The 18,995-nt window shown below is 41.6% G+C and overlaps 1 protein-coding gene across 1 annotated transcript in view; it reads left to right on the forward strand.

The window, feature by feature from the left end:
- The window catches only part of OXSR1 (oxidative stress responsive kinase 1), an 83,036-nt gene that overhangs the window by 37,949 nt on the left and 26,092 nt on the right, over nucleotides 1–18,995 (forward strand). Inside the window, exons 5-7 of the mRNA XM_055135531.1 lie at nucleotides 5,991–6,046; nucleotides 16,093–16,202; nucleotides 17,024–17,125. Of these exons, the coding sequence (XP_054991506.1) occupies nucleotides 5,991–6,046; nucleotides 16,093–16,202; nucleotides 17,024–17,125 (268 nt within the window). The remainder of the gene's footprint in view (nucleotides 1–5,990; nucleotides 6,047–16,092; nucleotides 16,203–17,023; nucleotides 17,126–18,995) is intronic.

The following is an 18,995-nucleotide window of genomic DNA, read 5'->3' on the forward strand; positions in this document are numbered from 1 at the left end:
ATAGTGGACTGATGTTCTTATTCCCAGATGACTGTGTAAGATGATAAAATAAATTCTACTGTGAGGATCATCACGGTTTGACAAATGTAGTTTGGACTGAATTTAGCGTGAGGCCTCATAAAAGTAAGCATCCACATCCATGCATTTATAAAGACTGTTGATGACCGCTTTGGCTCTACGTAGACAAAGCAGTGCTGGCAGTGCATTGGGCCACACTGCCTAAAGGATTGACTGTCCAATCTCTTGAGAGCATGTTTGTGGACCTCTGGTGTATTTGAATTCACTGGAATATATGTGCCAAGTACTGTTACAAATAAAATGCCATTACCGTATTTACTTCACAACTACTTTAGTTAGTGCTTTTATCATCTCCATTTTTTAGGTGATGAACCAAGGCAAAGACAGAGAAGCAATTTGCCAAGGGTCACCTAGGTGGTGACAGATCTGGGATCTGACTCGTGAATCTGCTTTCAAAACCCGCTAGGAAAGATTGTGCTCATCAATTGGGTAGATACTGATTCAATGTCAGTTTTATACATATATATATAAATGTAGGAGTACTGCTATTTATTCAACCACTGATTAAGCTGACTGCAGCAGGCCTGGACTCCACATTACTTTTTTGTTTTTAATCTTTTATTGAAAATCCGTGAGATAGACTGTTACAAAGCTGCTCGTGATTGGGTTTCGGTCATACAGTGATCCAACACCCATCCCTCCACCAGTGTACATTTCCCAGCACTAATGTCCCCCTTTCCCTCACACCATTCTCCAGCACCCAACCCCTCATCCCCAGCCTGCCTCTGTGGCAGGCACTTTTCTTTTTTCTCTCTCCTTTTCCGTTTGTGCATTAGGGTTTGCAATATAGGTACTAAGAGGTCATCGTGTTTGTTTAGGGCACTCAGTATTTTTATTATGAAGGTCAGGCTGGAGTAGCTTGTTAACTGGGTGGCAGTTTTGGGGTGTGGATAGAACTGCTGAGGCTTCCGGAAGTATGGGGAAGTGGGGGAAAGTATCCCATCCTGACTCTGTGAAAGCCTGGAGATTTCAGTCACAAGACCTGCATACCCAAATTTGTAGCAGATTATATCTCAGTGAGGTGTGTCCTGAGACGGTGGAGTCTAACCGGGGACATGATGACAATTTTGGGTTGTGGGAACAAGCAGGTGCCTGTGGCTCTGCTTGGGCTGTACCAGGCTGACCTGCCCCCTCTCCCCTCACCCTTCCGATTTACCCTGGTCTGTTCAGCCTTGTGTGGGTCCAAGATAAACTGGAGCTTTTGATCTCTTTCGAGATTTATTTATTAGTCTCTGAGGCAAGGCTGATAAATGAGCTTGTATAGCTGAGCCAGGGGTGGTTTGTGGGCGCAGCTCCCACATACCTAATTTCTGACTGTTTAATTTCTTGGGAGACTTGGTTCTGAGTTGTTAGGGTCTGAACAGAGGCACAGTGGCAATTTGGGGGTATCAGGAAGCCTAAAGATATCATCAGACTGCTGATGCACTCGCCCTGCCAGTACAGGTTGACCTGTTGGCAGCACTGGACCCCCTGTCAGTTATCTTGTTTAGTCACCGACTCCATAAAATTTAGATCTGACATGGGGATGATTATACTTGAATAATGCCGTGTTGGGAGTCGGAGAGACTGTACAGTAAGTAGTGTGCTTGATAAGGTGCTTGCCTTGCACATGGCCCACCCAAGTTTGATCCTAGAACCACTGTCTCCTGAGTCCTACCAGGAGTGATCCCTGAGTGCAGAGTCAGGAATAGTCCCTGAGCACAACTGGGTGTGGCCCCCCAAACCAGTAAATAAACATTTTAAAAATGTGGCTATATATTGAAATCTGGGAAATTTTAGTAAGTACTGATTCCTGGATCAGCCACCATTCACTTAATTGGTCTTGGGTAAGGTCCTGGCATGGGAGGTTTTTTCTTGAAAGGCTTCCAAGTTCATTCTGATATACTGCCGTGATTGAGATATGCCACTTCCACTGTAGCAGTAACCTCTCTGAAGTAGAGAGCACAGCAGATTGAGGATAGAGTTGTTTTTAGAGGAAAAATGAATTTTGTCATTAGGTTTTGCTGCTTCTTTCATCTTCAAGGTCCAGTTGTAATTTCGGGTTGATTTGTGTGTTAGCCTGGAAGATTGGTAGAGCTGGTCTAATAATTATCTCCACCTCTAGCATGTTTTCCATTTAAAATTTTTTTATTTTAAAAATTCAGGCCACACCCTTTGTGCTCAGTAGTAACTCCTAGCTCTGCACCCAGGAATTACTCCTGACAGGGATCTGGGGACCAAATGGGATGCTGGGGATTGAACCAGGGTTGGCTATGTGCAGGGCCTCTGCAATTTACTTATGTAAATAAAATAATATGCTGTGTAATAGATAAACTTAGTTTCAGAAGGGAAGCATGAATTGATTATCTGAAGGATTCATCAGGAAAAGTTGTCATTCAAAGTGCAGGCCCTCCTGGAAGTGGAATACTTTATCTTCACTTATGAAAGGATGAAATTTGCAGAGCAGTGAATAGGTAACCCATGATTTTAAAAATTCAAACACAAAATTGGGTTTGGTAAGAAAAAACAAATCTTAGATCAATTGTACTAAATCATATTACTATTATGTATCCTGTTGCATAATGAAGTGTGCGGGCCCAGGAAGCCCAGGGAGGTGACTCGGTGGTAGAGCGCAGGGCTCTTGTGAGGCTTTGGTTCTTATCCCAGCACCCCTCCCCCCCACACACACCTTTAAACACCAGGGCTGGAGCAGTAGCACTGCGGGTAGGGCGTTTGCCTTGCATGTGGCCGGCCTGGGTTCGATTTCTCCACCCCTCTCGGAGAGCCTGGCAAGCTACTGAGAGTATCCCACCTGCATGGCAGAGCCCAGCAAGCTACCGAGAGTATCTCGCTGCACGGCAGAGCCTGGCAAGCTACCCTGGCATATTCAACAATGCCAAACACAGTAACAACAAGCCTCACAATGAAGATATTATTGGTGCCCGATCCAACAAATTGATGAGCAATGGGATAACAGTGACAGTGACAGTGAAAGTGCTTATGTTGTATACTATGTAATTTTGTAATTCTGGAATCAGAAGTAGGTTGTTAGATGAAAACTTTAAAAGTCACAATGAATTGTCACTGTTAGTTGATAACTGTGCAGTTATACCTGTTCATTAATTGTGGCAAAATGTTAATTAGGGGGAAAAATTAAGGAAATTTGGTGTGAGATAACTGCACCAACTTTTACATTTTCATAAAAGTATAAAATGGTTCTTAATAAGAACCTCAAAGCAAAACCAAACAAAAAACCTGTTTGGGGCTGGAGAAGAACTCACAGACTGGGTACATACTTTGTGTGCAGGAGGCCTATATTTGACCCCTGGCACCACTGGGGGTAATCCCTGAGCACAGAGCCAGGAGTAGTTGCCAACCATTGCTCAGTGACTGTCTTGCTCCAAATAAAGCAAAACATTGCTTTTCTCAAAACTCTTAGTATCCTGGTCCAGGGGAGACTGTTCTACTATTTGCTTGTGACACTTTTGAGATAGGTTGTTTGTGTGTGTGTACTCGCGCATGTGTATGAGTCTGCATGTGTGTGCGGGGATAGGGGCAATAGAAACTGCATTCTTTGTGTCTTGATTTTGAAAGAAACAAATGTAACTTTTTCTCTCACTTTCTCTACATGCACACACACACATATATATATACATACATATATATATTTATGTATAGATATTGGCTGCATATATATAAAGAGAGAGAGAGAGGAAGAGAGAGAGGAGAAGGAGAAAAATAGACTACTTGGAGACCAGATGATAGCTCAATAGGCTGGAGCTTATGCTTTACCTACAGGAGCCCCAGGTTTGATCCCAAGTACTATATAGGTTACCCAGTCCTTCCAGGAATGGAAGCATTATTGAGTGTGGCCCATGAACCAAAATAAAACCAAAATTATTTAGGTGGAGATTGTTACATATTAATATTCACTAGTGTTAATATTAAATAAGCAATGCCACAATTCAGCTGGTCTTTTTGAGGGTGGGAATTGAACGGTGAGATAATGAGGAAGGTGAAACAAAGATTTAAGTCACGTATTGGATTGATGAAATGAGTATTCTGTTCTTCAAAAGGACTTGAGAAGGGTGTCTTCTCTTCAGTGACATAAGATTGGCAGATGAATCTCTGATAGAGCTCCTAATCCTAAATTATGTGATTGCAGATAATATAAAAATGTAATAAGATAAAGCCTAGATATAACACAGTAAAATGAGAGTGATGGGACCAGAGTTATAGTACAGCATATAGGGCACTTGCCTTGCATATGGCTGACCCGGGTTCAATCCTTGGAACCCTTTATAGTCCCCCCAAGAGCACCCCACCAGGAGTGATCCCTGAGGACAGCCAGGAGCAAGCCCTGAGAACTGCTGGCTGCAGCACCAAACCCATCCTTTCCAAAAAGAAAAAGAATGATCTGTACTAACTCACAGCCAATTGCAAAAAAACAGGAGGAAGTGGCTAAACAATATGAATATTTTTATTTTGCGGATATTACTCCAGATGAGCTCACTAGAGGGAATTGAGAACTACTGTTTGACTCAGCTGAATGGTCTTTGTCAGAGACGGAAGAGATTGTCCTCAGTTTTCTCCTGCCTGTAGTGTCCTGAGTCAGACACGTTACACGTTAGGTTTGTTGGGTGGATCATGCAGTCTTCATTCTAGGTCAGTCTCCGATAAAAGATCCTGCGAATTGCTTGGATATAAATAAAGTAGAGAATAATCGCACAATTTCTACTTCAGTGTCTGTTCAGGGTTGTGTTGTTCCCTACGTAAGCGGTGCTGCTCGTCAGTTAGGAGACTGGTGCTCATTGTTCACCAGGGAATGATTTTCTGTGTCCACGTGGAAGACCTGAGGCTGGGCCCATGCAGGCATGGGGGGTTAGGCTCTGTGCTGCAGACAAGGCTCTCGGGAGCTAGCCAGGGTTTTCTTTCTTGGCTATTTTCGAGAACTGGATCTTTATTTAATAGGCTATATTTATTTTTAATCATAAAACTTGGTTTGGCGGGGCGACTACAGCAGCATTCAGGGTTCACTCTTGGCAGTTCCTAGTGGACCATATGTGAAGCTGGAGATCAAACTGGGATTGGCCACGTGTAAGGCAAATTCTGTATCCCGTTACTATCCTGCCTCATTTTATTTATTTGTTTATTTATTTTGCTTTTTGGGTCATACCCAGCAGTGCTCAGGGGTTACTCCTGGCTCTGCACTCAGGAATTACTGCTGGTGGTGCTCAGGGGACCATATGGGATGCTGGGAATCGAACCCAGGTCGGTCGCATGCAAGGCAAACGCCCTACCTGCTGTGCTATTGCTTTAGCCCCTATCCTGCCTCATTTTAAAATGCTGATTATGTATTATGGCTTAGAGAACATATATATATATGTATGTATGTATATATGTATGTATGTGTGTATCTATATATATATACATAAATACACACATTATATGTATGTGTGTATACACACACATACATATATATATATATATATATATATAGTTTTTCAGGGCTTATTCCTGGCTATGTACTCAGGGATCACTCCTGTCAGGGCTTAGGGGTCCATATTGGGTTTTGGGGATCGAACTTGGGTTGACTGTTTTGCACGGTGAGCACTTTACCCATTGTACTATTTCTCTGATCTAAAGAAATGTAATTTATGAAAGTTAGAGGGTTTTCTAGATTCTTCAATACAGTAGTCTTCTAGATAGGGTAAGATGCTATATTTCATAGTAGCTTTTTATTTACGATGTTTGGATTTTAGTACAGAGTACTAATAATTTGAATTTGTTCTGTTGGCCTTAGTGCCCTTTCATGCAACATGAAGCATAGAAATATTGCCATTGTGATGAATGTAGTAAATAATTGCTATTAATTGTGTGACTCAAAAAAATTGATTCTTTTTAAAATATGTAACTTTTTTTTTAATTGACAGAGATGTGAAAGCTGGAAATATTCTTCTTGGAGAAGATGGCTCGGTGCAGATTGCAGGTAACAGTTGGTATTTCTTTTGATTCCTGTGTGCTTGTCAGTGAAATCACACGGCTTTTATGTTTTCTTAGTCTTGCTCCTGTTCCCTGGACCAGCTCTAAGCACTTTGTCGCCACATCCCTGCTGCCCCCAGGAGTCCTCTAGTCCTTTCTCCTCATTTTCACCTGAGATGTTTCTCTAACCATTGATCATTCCCTTCCAGTGATCTGTCACTCATCCTCATTAGGGCCTTCTGCTTTGGATTCTCAGAGCATTTAGTCTTTTACTTTGAAGGAAAGCAGTCAAGAAATCGCATTGTGTTTCAGAGTAAATATATGATAGAGAGGTAATACAGAACTGTTTCTGTCCTAGAGAAATGGGAGGTTTGTCATTTGGATGAGGCCTCTCTGCAAGGTGGAGGACACTGTGGGCATATTCAGTGCTGAAGACTTGGAATCCGGTGCCTGCCAAATGTGGCTATCCCGACGGGGCACCCCCTCCTCCAGGCTGTGGTCCTGGAATGCCTGCGCTTAGGTTGGTCTCACACTGCTGTGGGTCCACGAACGGTCAGGTGTCTCATAGGAAGAAGACGATCACCCCAAATTAAATAATTTTATCACCTTTTAGAAGTTCATTGAGGTCCATATCATCATGCCCTGAGGTAAGGAATTATTTTGGTGGTACCTCGTAAAGCTCTGACATAAAGGAGAAGATATTTGGCTGCTTTCAAAGTAGCAGCATGTATTCATATAATGAGGAACAAATGGCTTCTCATCAGTAAAATGGCAAGCCATAGACTAGAGAAGATATCTGCTGCTTGAATAACTAACAAAGGGCTCAAGTTTAGAATCTATAAGAAGCTCAATAAGGAAAACTCAGAATAAAATGGACAAGAGAGGGCTCAGTCATGGAGCCTGTGCTTTGTATGTTTGTGGCCCTGGGTTTGATCCTCCCAGCACACGAGACCAAAAAAAGAAAAAAAAAGAAAGGGAGGAGGCAGGAGATTGGTATAGGAGCATCCAATGACACATTACATATAAATATAATGAAAGGTGTTCAGAGTCACCGGAAATCCATTCAAAGTAATTGTGTGATTCTACTTTAGACTGACTGACAGGTCATACGTCTGATGGTACTACTTGTCAGTGTGGGTGTGGAACAAGGACTTCTCTGATACTCGTAATCATTGGCATAACCATTAATTTGTTTATATATTTTTGGGGCCACACCTGTCAGTTCTCAGGGGCTATTCCTGACACTGTGCCCAGGGGACCATGCGATGCTGGGGATTGAACCCAGGAGTTCTGCATGCAAAGCATGCACTCCAGCCCTTTGGGCTGTCTCTCAGGTGCCATTTTACTGACAGTGCACATGTGCATACATACTCTAAAACTTTGCTAGACATATAGCTAGAGGAGCTCTGCTTATTTGTGTATTAGTGCTCATAACCCTTAAATATTTGATATAATCCTTTATTCTAATATCCTTCATCAATAAATGGATCATAATTTCTATGTTTGAATACTCTTAAGTTATATAAATGAATAGAATCACAGCTATTTATGAAGTCATTAAAAGAACAGGGTGAAAGACACATAAACAGAATATATAAGGTGATAAAAGTATATTTTAAATATAATATATATTTTATATATACTTTATATATATAAGATATATAAAGTGAACTCATTCAGATGAGTTCAAAACCAGGCATGATTGTATGATATTATTTAGGGAGACAAACTTGGGTGAATCCTTAATGAAGAAAGGATTCTTTAAAGATACCAGATAGGAATCTGCCTTCGAACCTAGACAGAAATCGGACTGGCAGAGTCTGATAATGACCTCTTTAGAGCTCAGCAGTCTGTGGAAGATGTACCAACACCAGGGAAAGGTTAGGTTGGTAAATTGTGGTTGATTTTTGAGTCAGTTCCAGCTTTTATCAGTACCTGCTGCCCACCCTCTTCTTCTCAGTCAGGTGGCAGGTATCTGGTTTTGGAGCAGCTGACAACGTCTGGCAGGAGTCGTGGTAGTCAAATAAGACTTTGTCCTCCAAATATCAGTAATCTGTGCTATGACCACTGATTGTTGCTTTTGATGACAGAGGTGCAGATGAAGAAGCCACAGCCTTGGTTGTTTTGTCTCCTTCCCCTCTTCAAAGTGACTTCCAGGGGACCTAATAAAAGGCCTGCACTTTTTTCTTTGTCTTCATTTTCCTCCTCTTCCCTTTTTGGAACCAGATGTTAAAGACTAGCACTCTAAAAAAATAACTTCAGATACAGGGATAAGATGGAAAGTGACTACCCATGACCATAAAAAAGGAACAGAAAAGACCTGAGAAGACCTTAAGTTTACACTCAGGTAATGCCTGGTACAGAGACAATGTTCAGAAATAAGCTTCAAATCCAAAACAACCTTTAACAAAACCCAGCAGACTCTGAAGAAATAATAGAATCTCAGAGTTACCACCTTATTAATTTCTAATGTCCAATTAAAAAAAAAAGACACAACATACAATGAAACAGGAAAGTATAGGCTATTGGAAAGAAATAATATGCCTTTAAAAAGACCTGGTGACCGGTCTCCTAAACAAAGAATTTAAAACTGGTCTCAAAGATGATACTTAAAGAACTAAAGGAAGACAAGGAGAAAATTAAGGAAACTGTGAACAAAATGAAATCAACAGTAAAGGGAGAAAATCTAAAAGAGAGTTCTGGAGCTTGAAATCATAATTACTTGTGTTGTGAAATGCAAGCTTCACTCAAAGGGATTGAAATGTCGATTCGAGCTGGTAGAAGACAGAATCCGAGAACTTGAAGAAAGAATGATAGAGATCATCAAGTCTGAGTGATCAAAAGGAAAAAGATTGAAGTGAGCAACAGCCAAAGAAACTGAACCCACAGACTCTGTCGAGCAGAACAACATACAAACTTCATGAGTTGGAAAGGAAAAGTCGAGGGGGTGGGGCTAGAAAGAATATGTGAAAGCTTAATTTTGTCTTTAATGTCAGAATTTGATGGTTTGGTGCAACAGTTCTGAACACTCAGAAAGATCAAGATGAACTCAGAAGAGACCCACATTGTAGTGACTTTTATTTTCTCATATGCTTATTACTGAATTAGCCTGCTAGCGCGAGAAGCATGCAAAGAGAAAAACAATTTCCTAATAAAAATATGCCCAAATGTAAGTGGTGTTTTCTGCACAGTATGGCAAGATGGTTGTCATTCTGATACGACATTGCTATGTGTGTCATCTCACATGACTCCTTCTAAACCCCGCCTCGTTCTTCTCCAGTGTCTTCTCTTGGAGTTGTACTTGATTTAATTTCCACTTTTCACACAAATGTACTGGGGAATGGGACGATTCTGCTTTGGTTTCTTGTCCAGGAATCACTCGATCTAAAATGTTTGTGAAAAAACATGGTGAGAATAAGAGCCAGTTGCACAGAACATAATGGATAGCAGAGAATAAGAGTGAGGTATAATTAAAATAAATAAATAAATAAATAAATAAATAAATGAAACACAAAGAGAAAAACTCTAAAGGAGCAGGAGAAGAGCAACTCCTCCATTCAAGGAATCCTCAATATTGTTAGCAGCGTATTTCTCATCAGATGCTTCGGAGGCCTAGAGGCAGTGGACTGGTGTGTTCAAAGTGCTAAAAAGAAAAAAATTGTTAATCAAGAATCCTATGTTCAGCATAACTGACTTCAGAAATGAGGGAGATGCCAAAGACATTTACAGCTAAAAGCTGAGGGAGTTTGTTGCCACTAGACCTGCCCTGCAAGAAATACCAAGGGATTCCTGCAAGTGAAATGAAAGGATACTAGACACTAACCTGAAGCAGTTTGAAGAAGTAAAGATCTCAATAAAGGTAAATGTATGGGCAAGTATAAAAGCTAGTGTTACTGCAGCAGTGATTTGTAACTGCTCTCTTGTTACCTATCTGTCTAAGGGGTCTAAGACATTAAAACAATTATTGGACTAGAAATTCAATTTCTAGTTATAACCCTTGGTTTATAACCCCTTATTTTTTCTGCATACTTTTAGAGCCTAATGTATTTCAAAGAATTATTGTTGGCTTCAGGGCACATGCTGTATTTATTGATATGTAATTCTCCAACCTCCTCCTCCCCCACCCTCCATCCCCAGTATCCAAATAGGGTAGGAAGAGAGTTAAAGAAACAGTTGTTGTCTGGTATTGGAGTTAAGCTGGTATAAATTCAAAATAGCATCAGTGCCAGAGAGAGAGCTCGGTGGACTGGAGTGAATGCTTTGCGTGCTGGAGGCCTGGGCTTGATCCCCAGCACCATATGGCCTCCCAAGCACCACTTGCAGCCTCTCCAGAACACCGAGCCAGGAGATGTCCAGAGCACTGCCAGTTAAGACACAAAAACCAAACAAAATGGATAATTAGTTTATAACTTTATAATGGTGTCATCCTCGTGATAATCACAAAGAAAATTGCTGTACAAAGGGAAGTGTGAAAATCAACAAAACACAAAATACGGTAAGTGAATCACAAAGAAGCTGTAAGGCATATAGAGGGGGAAAAAGCAAAGGGAGGAGCCAGATAAATAGTACAGCAGATGGGGTGCCTGCCTTGCATGGGGCCAACTTGGGTTCAGTCCCCGGTATGCCAAATGGTCCCTGAGCCCACCAGGAATAAGCCCTGGGCACCACTGGATATAGCCCAAAAGCATGAAAACAAGACCAAATTGAGCACTCACAAAGTGAAGGAAGACCCTCCTTCTCAGAAATGACTTTAATGGGTTAAACTCACCAATCAAAACTCATAGTGGATAAAAACACATGACCCAGTGCCAGAGAGCACGAGAGTGCATAACAGGTGTTAATGCACTTACCTAGCACATGGCTGACCCCTGTTCAATCCTGGGACTGCATATGGTTCCTAAGAACCCTGTGGTGATCCCTGAGTGTGGAACCAGATTTAAGCCTTGAGCACCGCCAGGTATGGCCCCCAAATCAAACCAAGCCAACCCCGACATCATCCAATATATAGCTATAAGAAAATTATGTAAAATTCCCGAGACAGGAAAGAAGGGAAAGGAGATACTGGATGTAAATAGTGAAAGAGAGCAGGAATGGCTATACTGCTATTAAATGTAACAGACTTATAAACATGTTATAAGTTACAAAGAAGCACATTACATTTTTAAATTTTGAATGCTCAGGTTGGGAACCCAGAACTCACACTTGTGAGGCATGCACCCTTCCCCTAACCACATCCTGGGTTCAAGTGTTAAGTGTTAGTGAAAGGCTCAGTGCAGCAAGATGATATGCTGATAAAATACATAAAGTAAAACCTAACAACTAAAAGGAGAAACAAACTCCGCTGTAGTAGGTGGAAATGTCAGTATCTCACACTTAATGATGGATTGAATAACCAAACAGAAGAAAAAGAAATTGAAGATTTCAATAACTGATACCAACTAGATCTAAGGGATACATACAGAATGCTTTATCCCACAGCAATACACATTTTCTAAGTGTGTATGGCAGATACACTTTTCCAGGATAGACCATATGTTAGTCCACAAACCAAATCAGTATACTTAAAAAATAGGTATTATACAAATTATAATCACAGTGGACTAATATTAGAAATCAATAATATAAGTAAACCTAGAAACTTTACAAAATTTTGGAGCCATTTAACCACTGGCTCACAGAGGACTTCACAAGGAAAATTAGAATATACTTCTAAACAACTGAAAGTGGAAATAGCAACCAAAACTTAAGGGACACAGGAGCAAATGAATAGCTATAAACACATTAAAATACAATAAAGAGGGGGAACAGAAAATTAGTTGAGTGGGTAGGTGCTTGTCTTGCATGTAGTGGACCCAGGTTCATTCCCTTACATCCCTTATGGTCCCCTGAGCCCTGCCAGGAGTGATTCCTGAACACACAGCCAAGAGTAAGCCCTCAGTGCTGCCAGGTTGCCGGGCCCCCAGAGAAAAAGAGGACCCTGGGATGTGAGTCCGTGGTAGAATACCTGCATTACCATGTGTAAGGCCACAAGTTTGATCCATGACACCTCACCACACGGTCAACCTCTGGCACTCTCTAGCAAAATGTGTGACTCAGGGCTTCCTCTAGTCAAGTGCATGAGCATTGCAAAGAGTGTGTGTAACTCCTGAGCTCCTCACCTAGTGTGCACCTAGTGGGCAGTATCTAATATCACCTAGATATTACCCTACATCTCAGTAGTAGTAACAAGGGAAGGGGGGAAGGGGAGGAAAGAAAGAAAATACGTTAAAGGATGAAACTAAACTACTAAACATAGGAAGAAAGAAATAGAGATTAGAGCTGACATAAAATAAGTCAGAGATGAAAGAAATGAAAAAGTAGAAATCATTGAAATCAAAAGTTGGTTCTTTCATGGGGCTGGAGTGATAGCACAGCGGGTAGGGTGTTTGCCTTGCACGAAGCCGACCCGGGTTCGATTCCCAGCATCCCATATGGTCCCCTGAGCACCGCCAGGAGCAATTCCTGAGTGCAGAGCCAGGAGTAACCCCTGTGTATTGCCGGGTGTGACCAAAGAAATTTAAAAAAAATGTTGGTTCTTTCAAAACTTGGACAAATTTTTAAGTATATTGAAAGCTAAAATTAGGATGGAAGATAGGGATATTAGTACTGATTATACAGAAATTAAAAGCACAGTAGGAGCAGTGGTACTCCAACAAATTGAATGATGTAGACACAATGTACAAATTCCTTGAACCACAAAGCCTACCAAGACTGAATCACAAGGAAATAGCACTACAACTAGTAAGGAGATTGAATCAGTAATCCAAATCACTTGACAGAAGAAAAGTCCTGCGTCTGAGGACTTTGTTGATGAATTCTGCCGAACATTTTACAACTAATAACCTCCTCAGATTCTTCAGAAATTTGAAGAAGGAGGGAATGCTTCCTAGCACTTGGTAAAAGACTCGTGTGACCACGATACCAAAGAAAGATACAGACATCCAGGGAAACTTCAGAACAATCTCTTGTGTGGACTTTTTATGCAAAAGTTCTTAGCAAAATAGTAGTGAATAAAAGCCAGGAGATATGAAGTGGCTTATACACTATGATCTAGTAGGCTCCCCCGCCCCCTTTGTAGTGAGAACATGAAAACTGACATGATAGTAGAGTGAATGGGGGAAAAATCCACATGATCATCTATCTCAGTAAATGTTGAAAAGCATTTGAGAAAATTCACACCTTTTCCTGACAAAAATACACAGCAAACTAGGAAGAGAAGGAAGCATCCTCAAGGATATTCCTTGAGCAACTTCCTTGAATAACTAGAAACCATATTTAAGCCCACAGTGAATATCATTGTCTTTCATCAAAGGGAAAACTTTCCTCTAAGACCAGGAACAGAGCAAAAAGCTTTATTTATTTGTGTTCCTTATGCTCATTCAGCACAATACTGGATATTCTAATTAGGAAGAAGTACAATTATATTTTATCTTCAGGTGGCATGATGTTATTTTATGTAGAAAACTCAAAACATTTCACACACTCAACAAAATGATTTGTGCTAAGAAATTGTTTAATAAAGCAGGTTACAAAGGTACTACACAGAAGTCATTTTTATTTCCTTAAACTAACAACAAACTATCTGGAAGGAAATTATAAAAACAATTACATTTACAAATAATAGCCCCCAAGAAAAATCAATAGTTAAGAATCAGCTTAATCAAGAGGGTAAAATGACATGTACAATGAAAAGTAGAAAACATTGCTCATAAAAAATGAAGGAAAACACATTCCATGTTCGTGAACTGGAAAACTTAATGTTAAAATGTCAATACTACCCAGTGTACTCTGTATAAATTTGGTGCAATCCTTTTCAAAATCCCACTTTTTTTTTTTTATGTTGTATTTTTTGAAGGGGGGCACCACACCTGCTGGTTCCCAGAGCTTACTCCTGGCAGGCTCTGGGACCTATATGTGGTGCTAGAGGTCAAGCCCAGGTTCTCCATGTGCAAACATGTAGTCCCTTTCTGACCCATACAATGTTTAATTTTTTTATTATTTGGGGGCTCAGAGGTGGTGGTGCCTCAGGCCATTCCTAGCAGTACTGAAGCCCAGTTGGGTCCCACCAGGACTGCATCAGGTGGTGTTGGCGATCGTGCTCTACCACTGGAACTGCAGCAGTTGTTTTAACAAAGAGTTTTGGTAATAACTAGGTATTTTCTTGGAAAAATAATGAGGTTGCATGGACTGCCATCTAATACTATCTCTAACTGGATGTATAAACGCAAAATCTGAAATAGAACTCCAGAAGGGGACTGGAGAGATAGCTCACCAGGCTGGAGCACATGCGTTGCATACAGAGCCCCAGGTCTGATCCCTAGCACTGCATGGTCTTCCTGAGCACTGCTTGGAGCAGACTCTGAGCACAGAGCCGAGCACTGCTGGGTATGGCCCCAAAATGAGTGACTGAATGAAGGAAGTCTGGCTCTTTCTTAGAAGGAAATAAGAGGTCAAGAGATTAGTATTTGGGGCCGGAGTGATAGCACAGCGGGTAGGGCGTTTGCCTTGCACGTGGCCGACCCGGGTTCAAATCCCAGCACCCCATATGGTCCCCTGAGCACCGCCAGGGGTGATTCCTGAGTGCATGAGCCAGGAGTAGCCCCTGTGCATTGTTGGGTGTGACCCAAAAAGCAAAAAAAAAAAAAAAAAAAGAGATTAGTATTTAATTTGGCAATGGATTCTTGTCAAAGGCACAGGGAGAAAAATAAAAATAGAGAAAATGGATCTTAAAACAATAAAAACATTTGTGCATCAAAATACTTTGCTATTGAATCAAAAGGCAACCCACAGAGTGGGAGAAAAAAATGACAGATCTTTACTAATAGGGGACATACCCAGAATTCATAAAGAACTTCTGAAACTCAGTCTGAGAAATAATGCATTAAAAAGTGACTTAACATTTCTCCAGGGGCTGGAGTGGCAGTACAGCAGGCAGAACATTTGTCTTGCATGTGGCCAACCCGGGTTTGTTCCCCAGCATCCCATATGGTCACCCTAGCACTGCCAGGAGTAATTCCTGAGTGCAGAGCTAAGGAGTAATGCCCGAGTATTGCTGGGTATGGCCCCCAGAGCCCCCCCTAATACATTTTTCCAATGAGGAAATAAAAATTATCAGAAAGTACATGAAAAGAGATTCAAGATCAAAAATCACCATGGAAATGCACATCAAAATTACAATGAGGTGTATCCGAATGATAAAATTAATAAGTGGCCCGTTTTGGTGAGGATATGGCAAAATCAGAATCTTTGTGTCTTGTTGGTTGAAAGTTAAAGTGGGATAGTAACTGTGGAAAACAGTCTGATGTTCTCCCAAACAGTTAAAACTAAGATTACCACACGATCCAGCAGTTCTGAAAATTAAGGGCAGGGCCTGGAAGAGCTGTTTACACATGCCCACTGTCATAGCACCGTTGGTCCTAATGGCTAAAGCATGGGATGTACATTTTCAGTTGATTGTAGAAGCAAAATGTGGCATCGATATAAACATAGAATATTTTCAGCCCTGCAAAAGAGATTCTGATAATATATAATAATAATATATAATAAAATAATAATATATTTATTATTAATTGGGTAAACCCTGAGGATATGCTAATGAAATAAGCCAGTGACAATAAGACAAATCCTCTAAAATGCATTTTATCTGTAGTATTTTATACAGTCAAAATCACAGAAACAAAATAGGATGTTTATCAGACCCTGGGGAGTGTAGGCAAGATGGAATTATTGTTTAATAATACAGCATTTCCGGAAAGACTAAAAGAATTGATTGAAACTGGAGGAAAACTGGAGGTTCTCTTGGGGGTAAAAAAAAAATGAAATATGATACTGGCAACAGATACTGGCAACAAATAAGATACTGGTATCTTAATTTAGTCAAGATACTCAACAGAAAGAAGAGGAAGTGCCATGTTGTTTGGAATTAGGACCATTAATAGCTAATTATATTATTTTCCTGTCCATTTTGTCTTAGTTACTCTACTTCTAATGCCTTGTTGTCCTGCTCTATTGCAGACTTTGGGGTTAGTGCCTTTTTAGCAACCGGTGGCGATATTACCCGAAATAAAGTCCGGAAGACTTTTGTGGGCACACCTTGCTGGATGGCACCTGAAGTCATGGAACAGGTACTGTTTTCATCTTTTTCAAGTAATTTAGTTTTTTGTTACAAAAATTTAAAAGAATAGTCACTGTCATTGTCACTGTCATCCCGTTGCTCATCGATTTGTTCGAGCGGGCATCAGTAACGTCTCTCATTGAGAGACTTATTGTTACTCTTTTTGGCATATCCAATACGCACGGGTAGCTTGCCAGGCTCTGCCGCGCGGGTTCAATACTCTCGGTAGCTTGCCGGGCTGAACTTACATCAGAGACTACCTAAAGAGTAGAATAAGATCATTTAAGCAGCCAGGGAATAACGCAGAGTGTTGCAGTACACTGTATTATTTAGCTTTTGGCTGCTCTGCCTCCCTCCCCTTTTTTTGGTAGGGCATACAGGGACACTTGTGGTGTTCAGGGATCACAGGGGTCATATGGTGCTGGGGATAAAAGCCAGGGCCGTGCATGTGTATGATGTACTCTACCATTCGAGCCACGCCCCAGTCCTTGACTACTTTGTTTTGGGGCTACACTGGCAGTGGTCAGGGCTTACTCCTGGCTCTGTGCTCGGGAATCACTCCCACTGAGCCTGGGGGACCCTGTGGTGCTGGGGATTGAACCTGGGTCAGCTGCTTGCAAAGCAAATGCCCTACCTTCTGTACTATTGCTCTAGCCCAGCCCTTGGCTACTTTTAAAAGTGCTCTTAGGGACCCAAACAGCTTAGGGTAGAAACCCTGCTTCACCTGTGAGTTTCCAGGTTTTATCCCTGCCACCATTGCCTCCCCTCCCCTGCCCAAAAAAGTACTGTGGTATGATAAAAGTAGTCACATATGTCTCTTTGTTTTTATAGGTTCGAGGTTACGATTTCAAAGCTGACATCTGGAGTTTTGGGATCACGGCAATTGAACTGGCCACAGGGGCAGCTCCTTACCACAAATATCCGCCAATGAAGGTGAGGCTCTGGTCCTCTGTGGAGCCCTTTTTATTGGACAGGCTTTTTGTTGCTGCTGCTGCTGCTGCTGCTGCTGCTGCAAGGGTCACAATCGTGGGTCTTGGGGAGCTGTGTGGTTCTAGGTATCAAGCCCAGGGCTCACACATGCAAGGCATGTACTCTGCCACTTGATCTTCAGCCTCTCACTTTTTGTTCTTTTTGGGGGTAGAGGAAAGTGAGGGTATATCTGGAGGTACTGGTGGACTACTCCTAGCTCAGTGCTCCAGGTTTGCTAATGAAGGTGCTTGAGGTCTGTGTGGTACTGGGTATTGAACCCATGTCTCATGGCATGCAAAACATGTACTCCAGCCTACTGAGCTATTCCCAGCCCCATTTATCATTCTTAATCATAATGTCCTTTATCTTTTCTAACTCCTGTAGCAATTAAAAATCCACATACCAGATATTTAGCATTGAATGACTGTGGTGTGGTTGGCCTTTTCTATAATGGCCACCGTCTACTGGTTCCATTCCTTATTGGTGATCAGGGTCTGGTGTTTAATGTGTGTTCATCACAGTAGCCTGTGTCGGGAAGCCTCTATAGGAACTGTGATCTTTCCCATTAAATTGGGCTCTTGGAAGTGGTACATGTCCATAGTTTACTGTAGCTAAATGCATTTATTACTTAACTGTGCCAGGCACTGTTTTAAGTGTTGTCACTTATTAAATAATCTGTAAAGAGAAGTATTTTCTGTCATACATATGTGTATTCTTTTTTTTTTTTTTTTTTTTTTTTTTAATTTTATTGAATCACCATGTGGAGGGTTACATAGTTCTCAGGATTATGTCGGTTATACAGTTCTCAAACACCCTTCCCTTCACTAGTGCCCATTTTCCATCACCAACCCCCCCAGTATACCTGCTGCCCCCTCCCACCTCCCCAGTCCCAACCCTTGCACATGATATGTTTCACTTCGTTTACGCCTTATTTCGATTACATTCCATGTTTCAACACACAACTCACTACCGTTGTTGGGGTTTCCCCCAAAAAAGAAAAGCAGTCCTATTGCCAAGGAGGCATTTGATAGTTCTCCATTGCTAAGAATATAGAGATATTAAGTCCCGCTGTTTGTTACATAGTTTTTCTTTTTCCCCCTTGCCCCGCGCCACCGAGTTCACGCCTGTCTTAGTAATCTCCACGCTGCCTGACAAGGGAAAAAAAAACCGAAAAGGATGGTTATTTCCCGTCATCAGCAGGCGTGGGGCTCTGGCTTAGTTGATAGACTTGTAGAGTATCTGCAAGCAGTCTCTGGAACCGAGGGTCTTGCGCTGGTATCGGCTCCGGCTCGAGATTCCACCAGCGTCCCGCTGTTCCTTGTACATAATTTTTCTCCTTATATCCCATTCCCACGCCACCAGGTCTGTTTGCTTAATGGACATCACACTGTAGTTGATGACACACCGCGTTTCTTCCCGAGAAAGAAGAAAATTTCTTCTCAGCCGGCGTGGGGATATAGCTTAGTTCAGTCTAGTGAGATGGCTACCACTTTGATTGCCTTCAATATTTCAGCAACAGACTTACTATTAGGATCTCCCACAAAAGTCCGCCCCATTAGAAAGGAACCATTACATATTGCTCATACTAAGATGACATTAAGTCGCGCGGCCGCGGCAGCGCGGTTTTGGGTTTCTGTATAAAGTCCAGGGAAAGTACAACCAGAAATAACATCACTACAAACTTTTACCCTTTTATGGTGCTCATAAGATGGAGAAACCTAGAGAGAGGCTCGGCGTCTCCGTTTTGCGCTCAGGAAAACCGCGGCCCCTGCGCTGTGCTCAGGAGGGAGGAGTTGAGAGAGAGACAGGTTAAAAGAATTGGGGGATGCCCGGG

The sequence above is a fragment of the Sorex araneus genome, chromosome 4, assembly GCF_027595985.1.
Source record: "Sorex araneus isolate mSorAra2 chromosome 4, mSorAra2.pri, whole genome shotgun sequence".
Classification (NCBI taxonomy): Eukaryota; Metazoa; Chordata; class Mammalia; order Eulipotyphla; family Soricidae; genus Sorex; species Sorex araneus.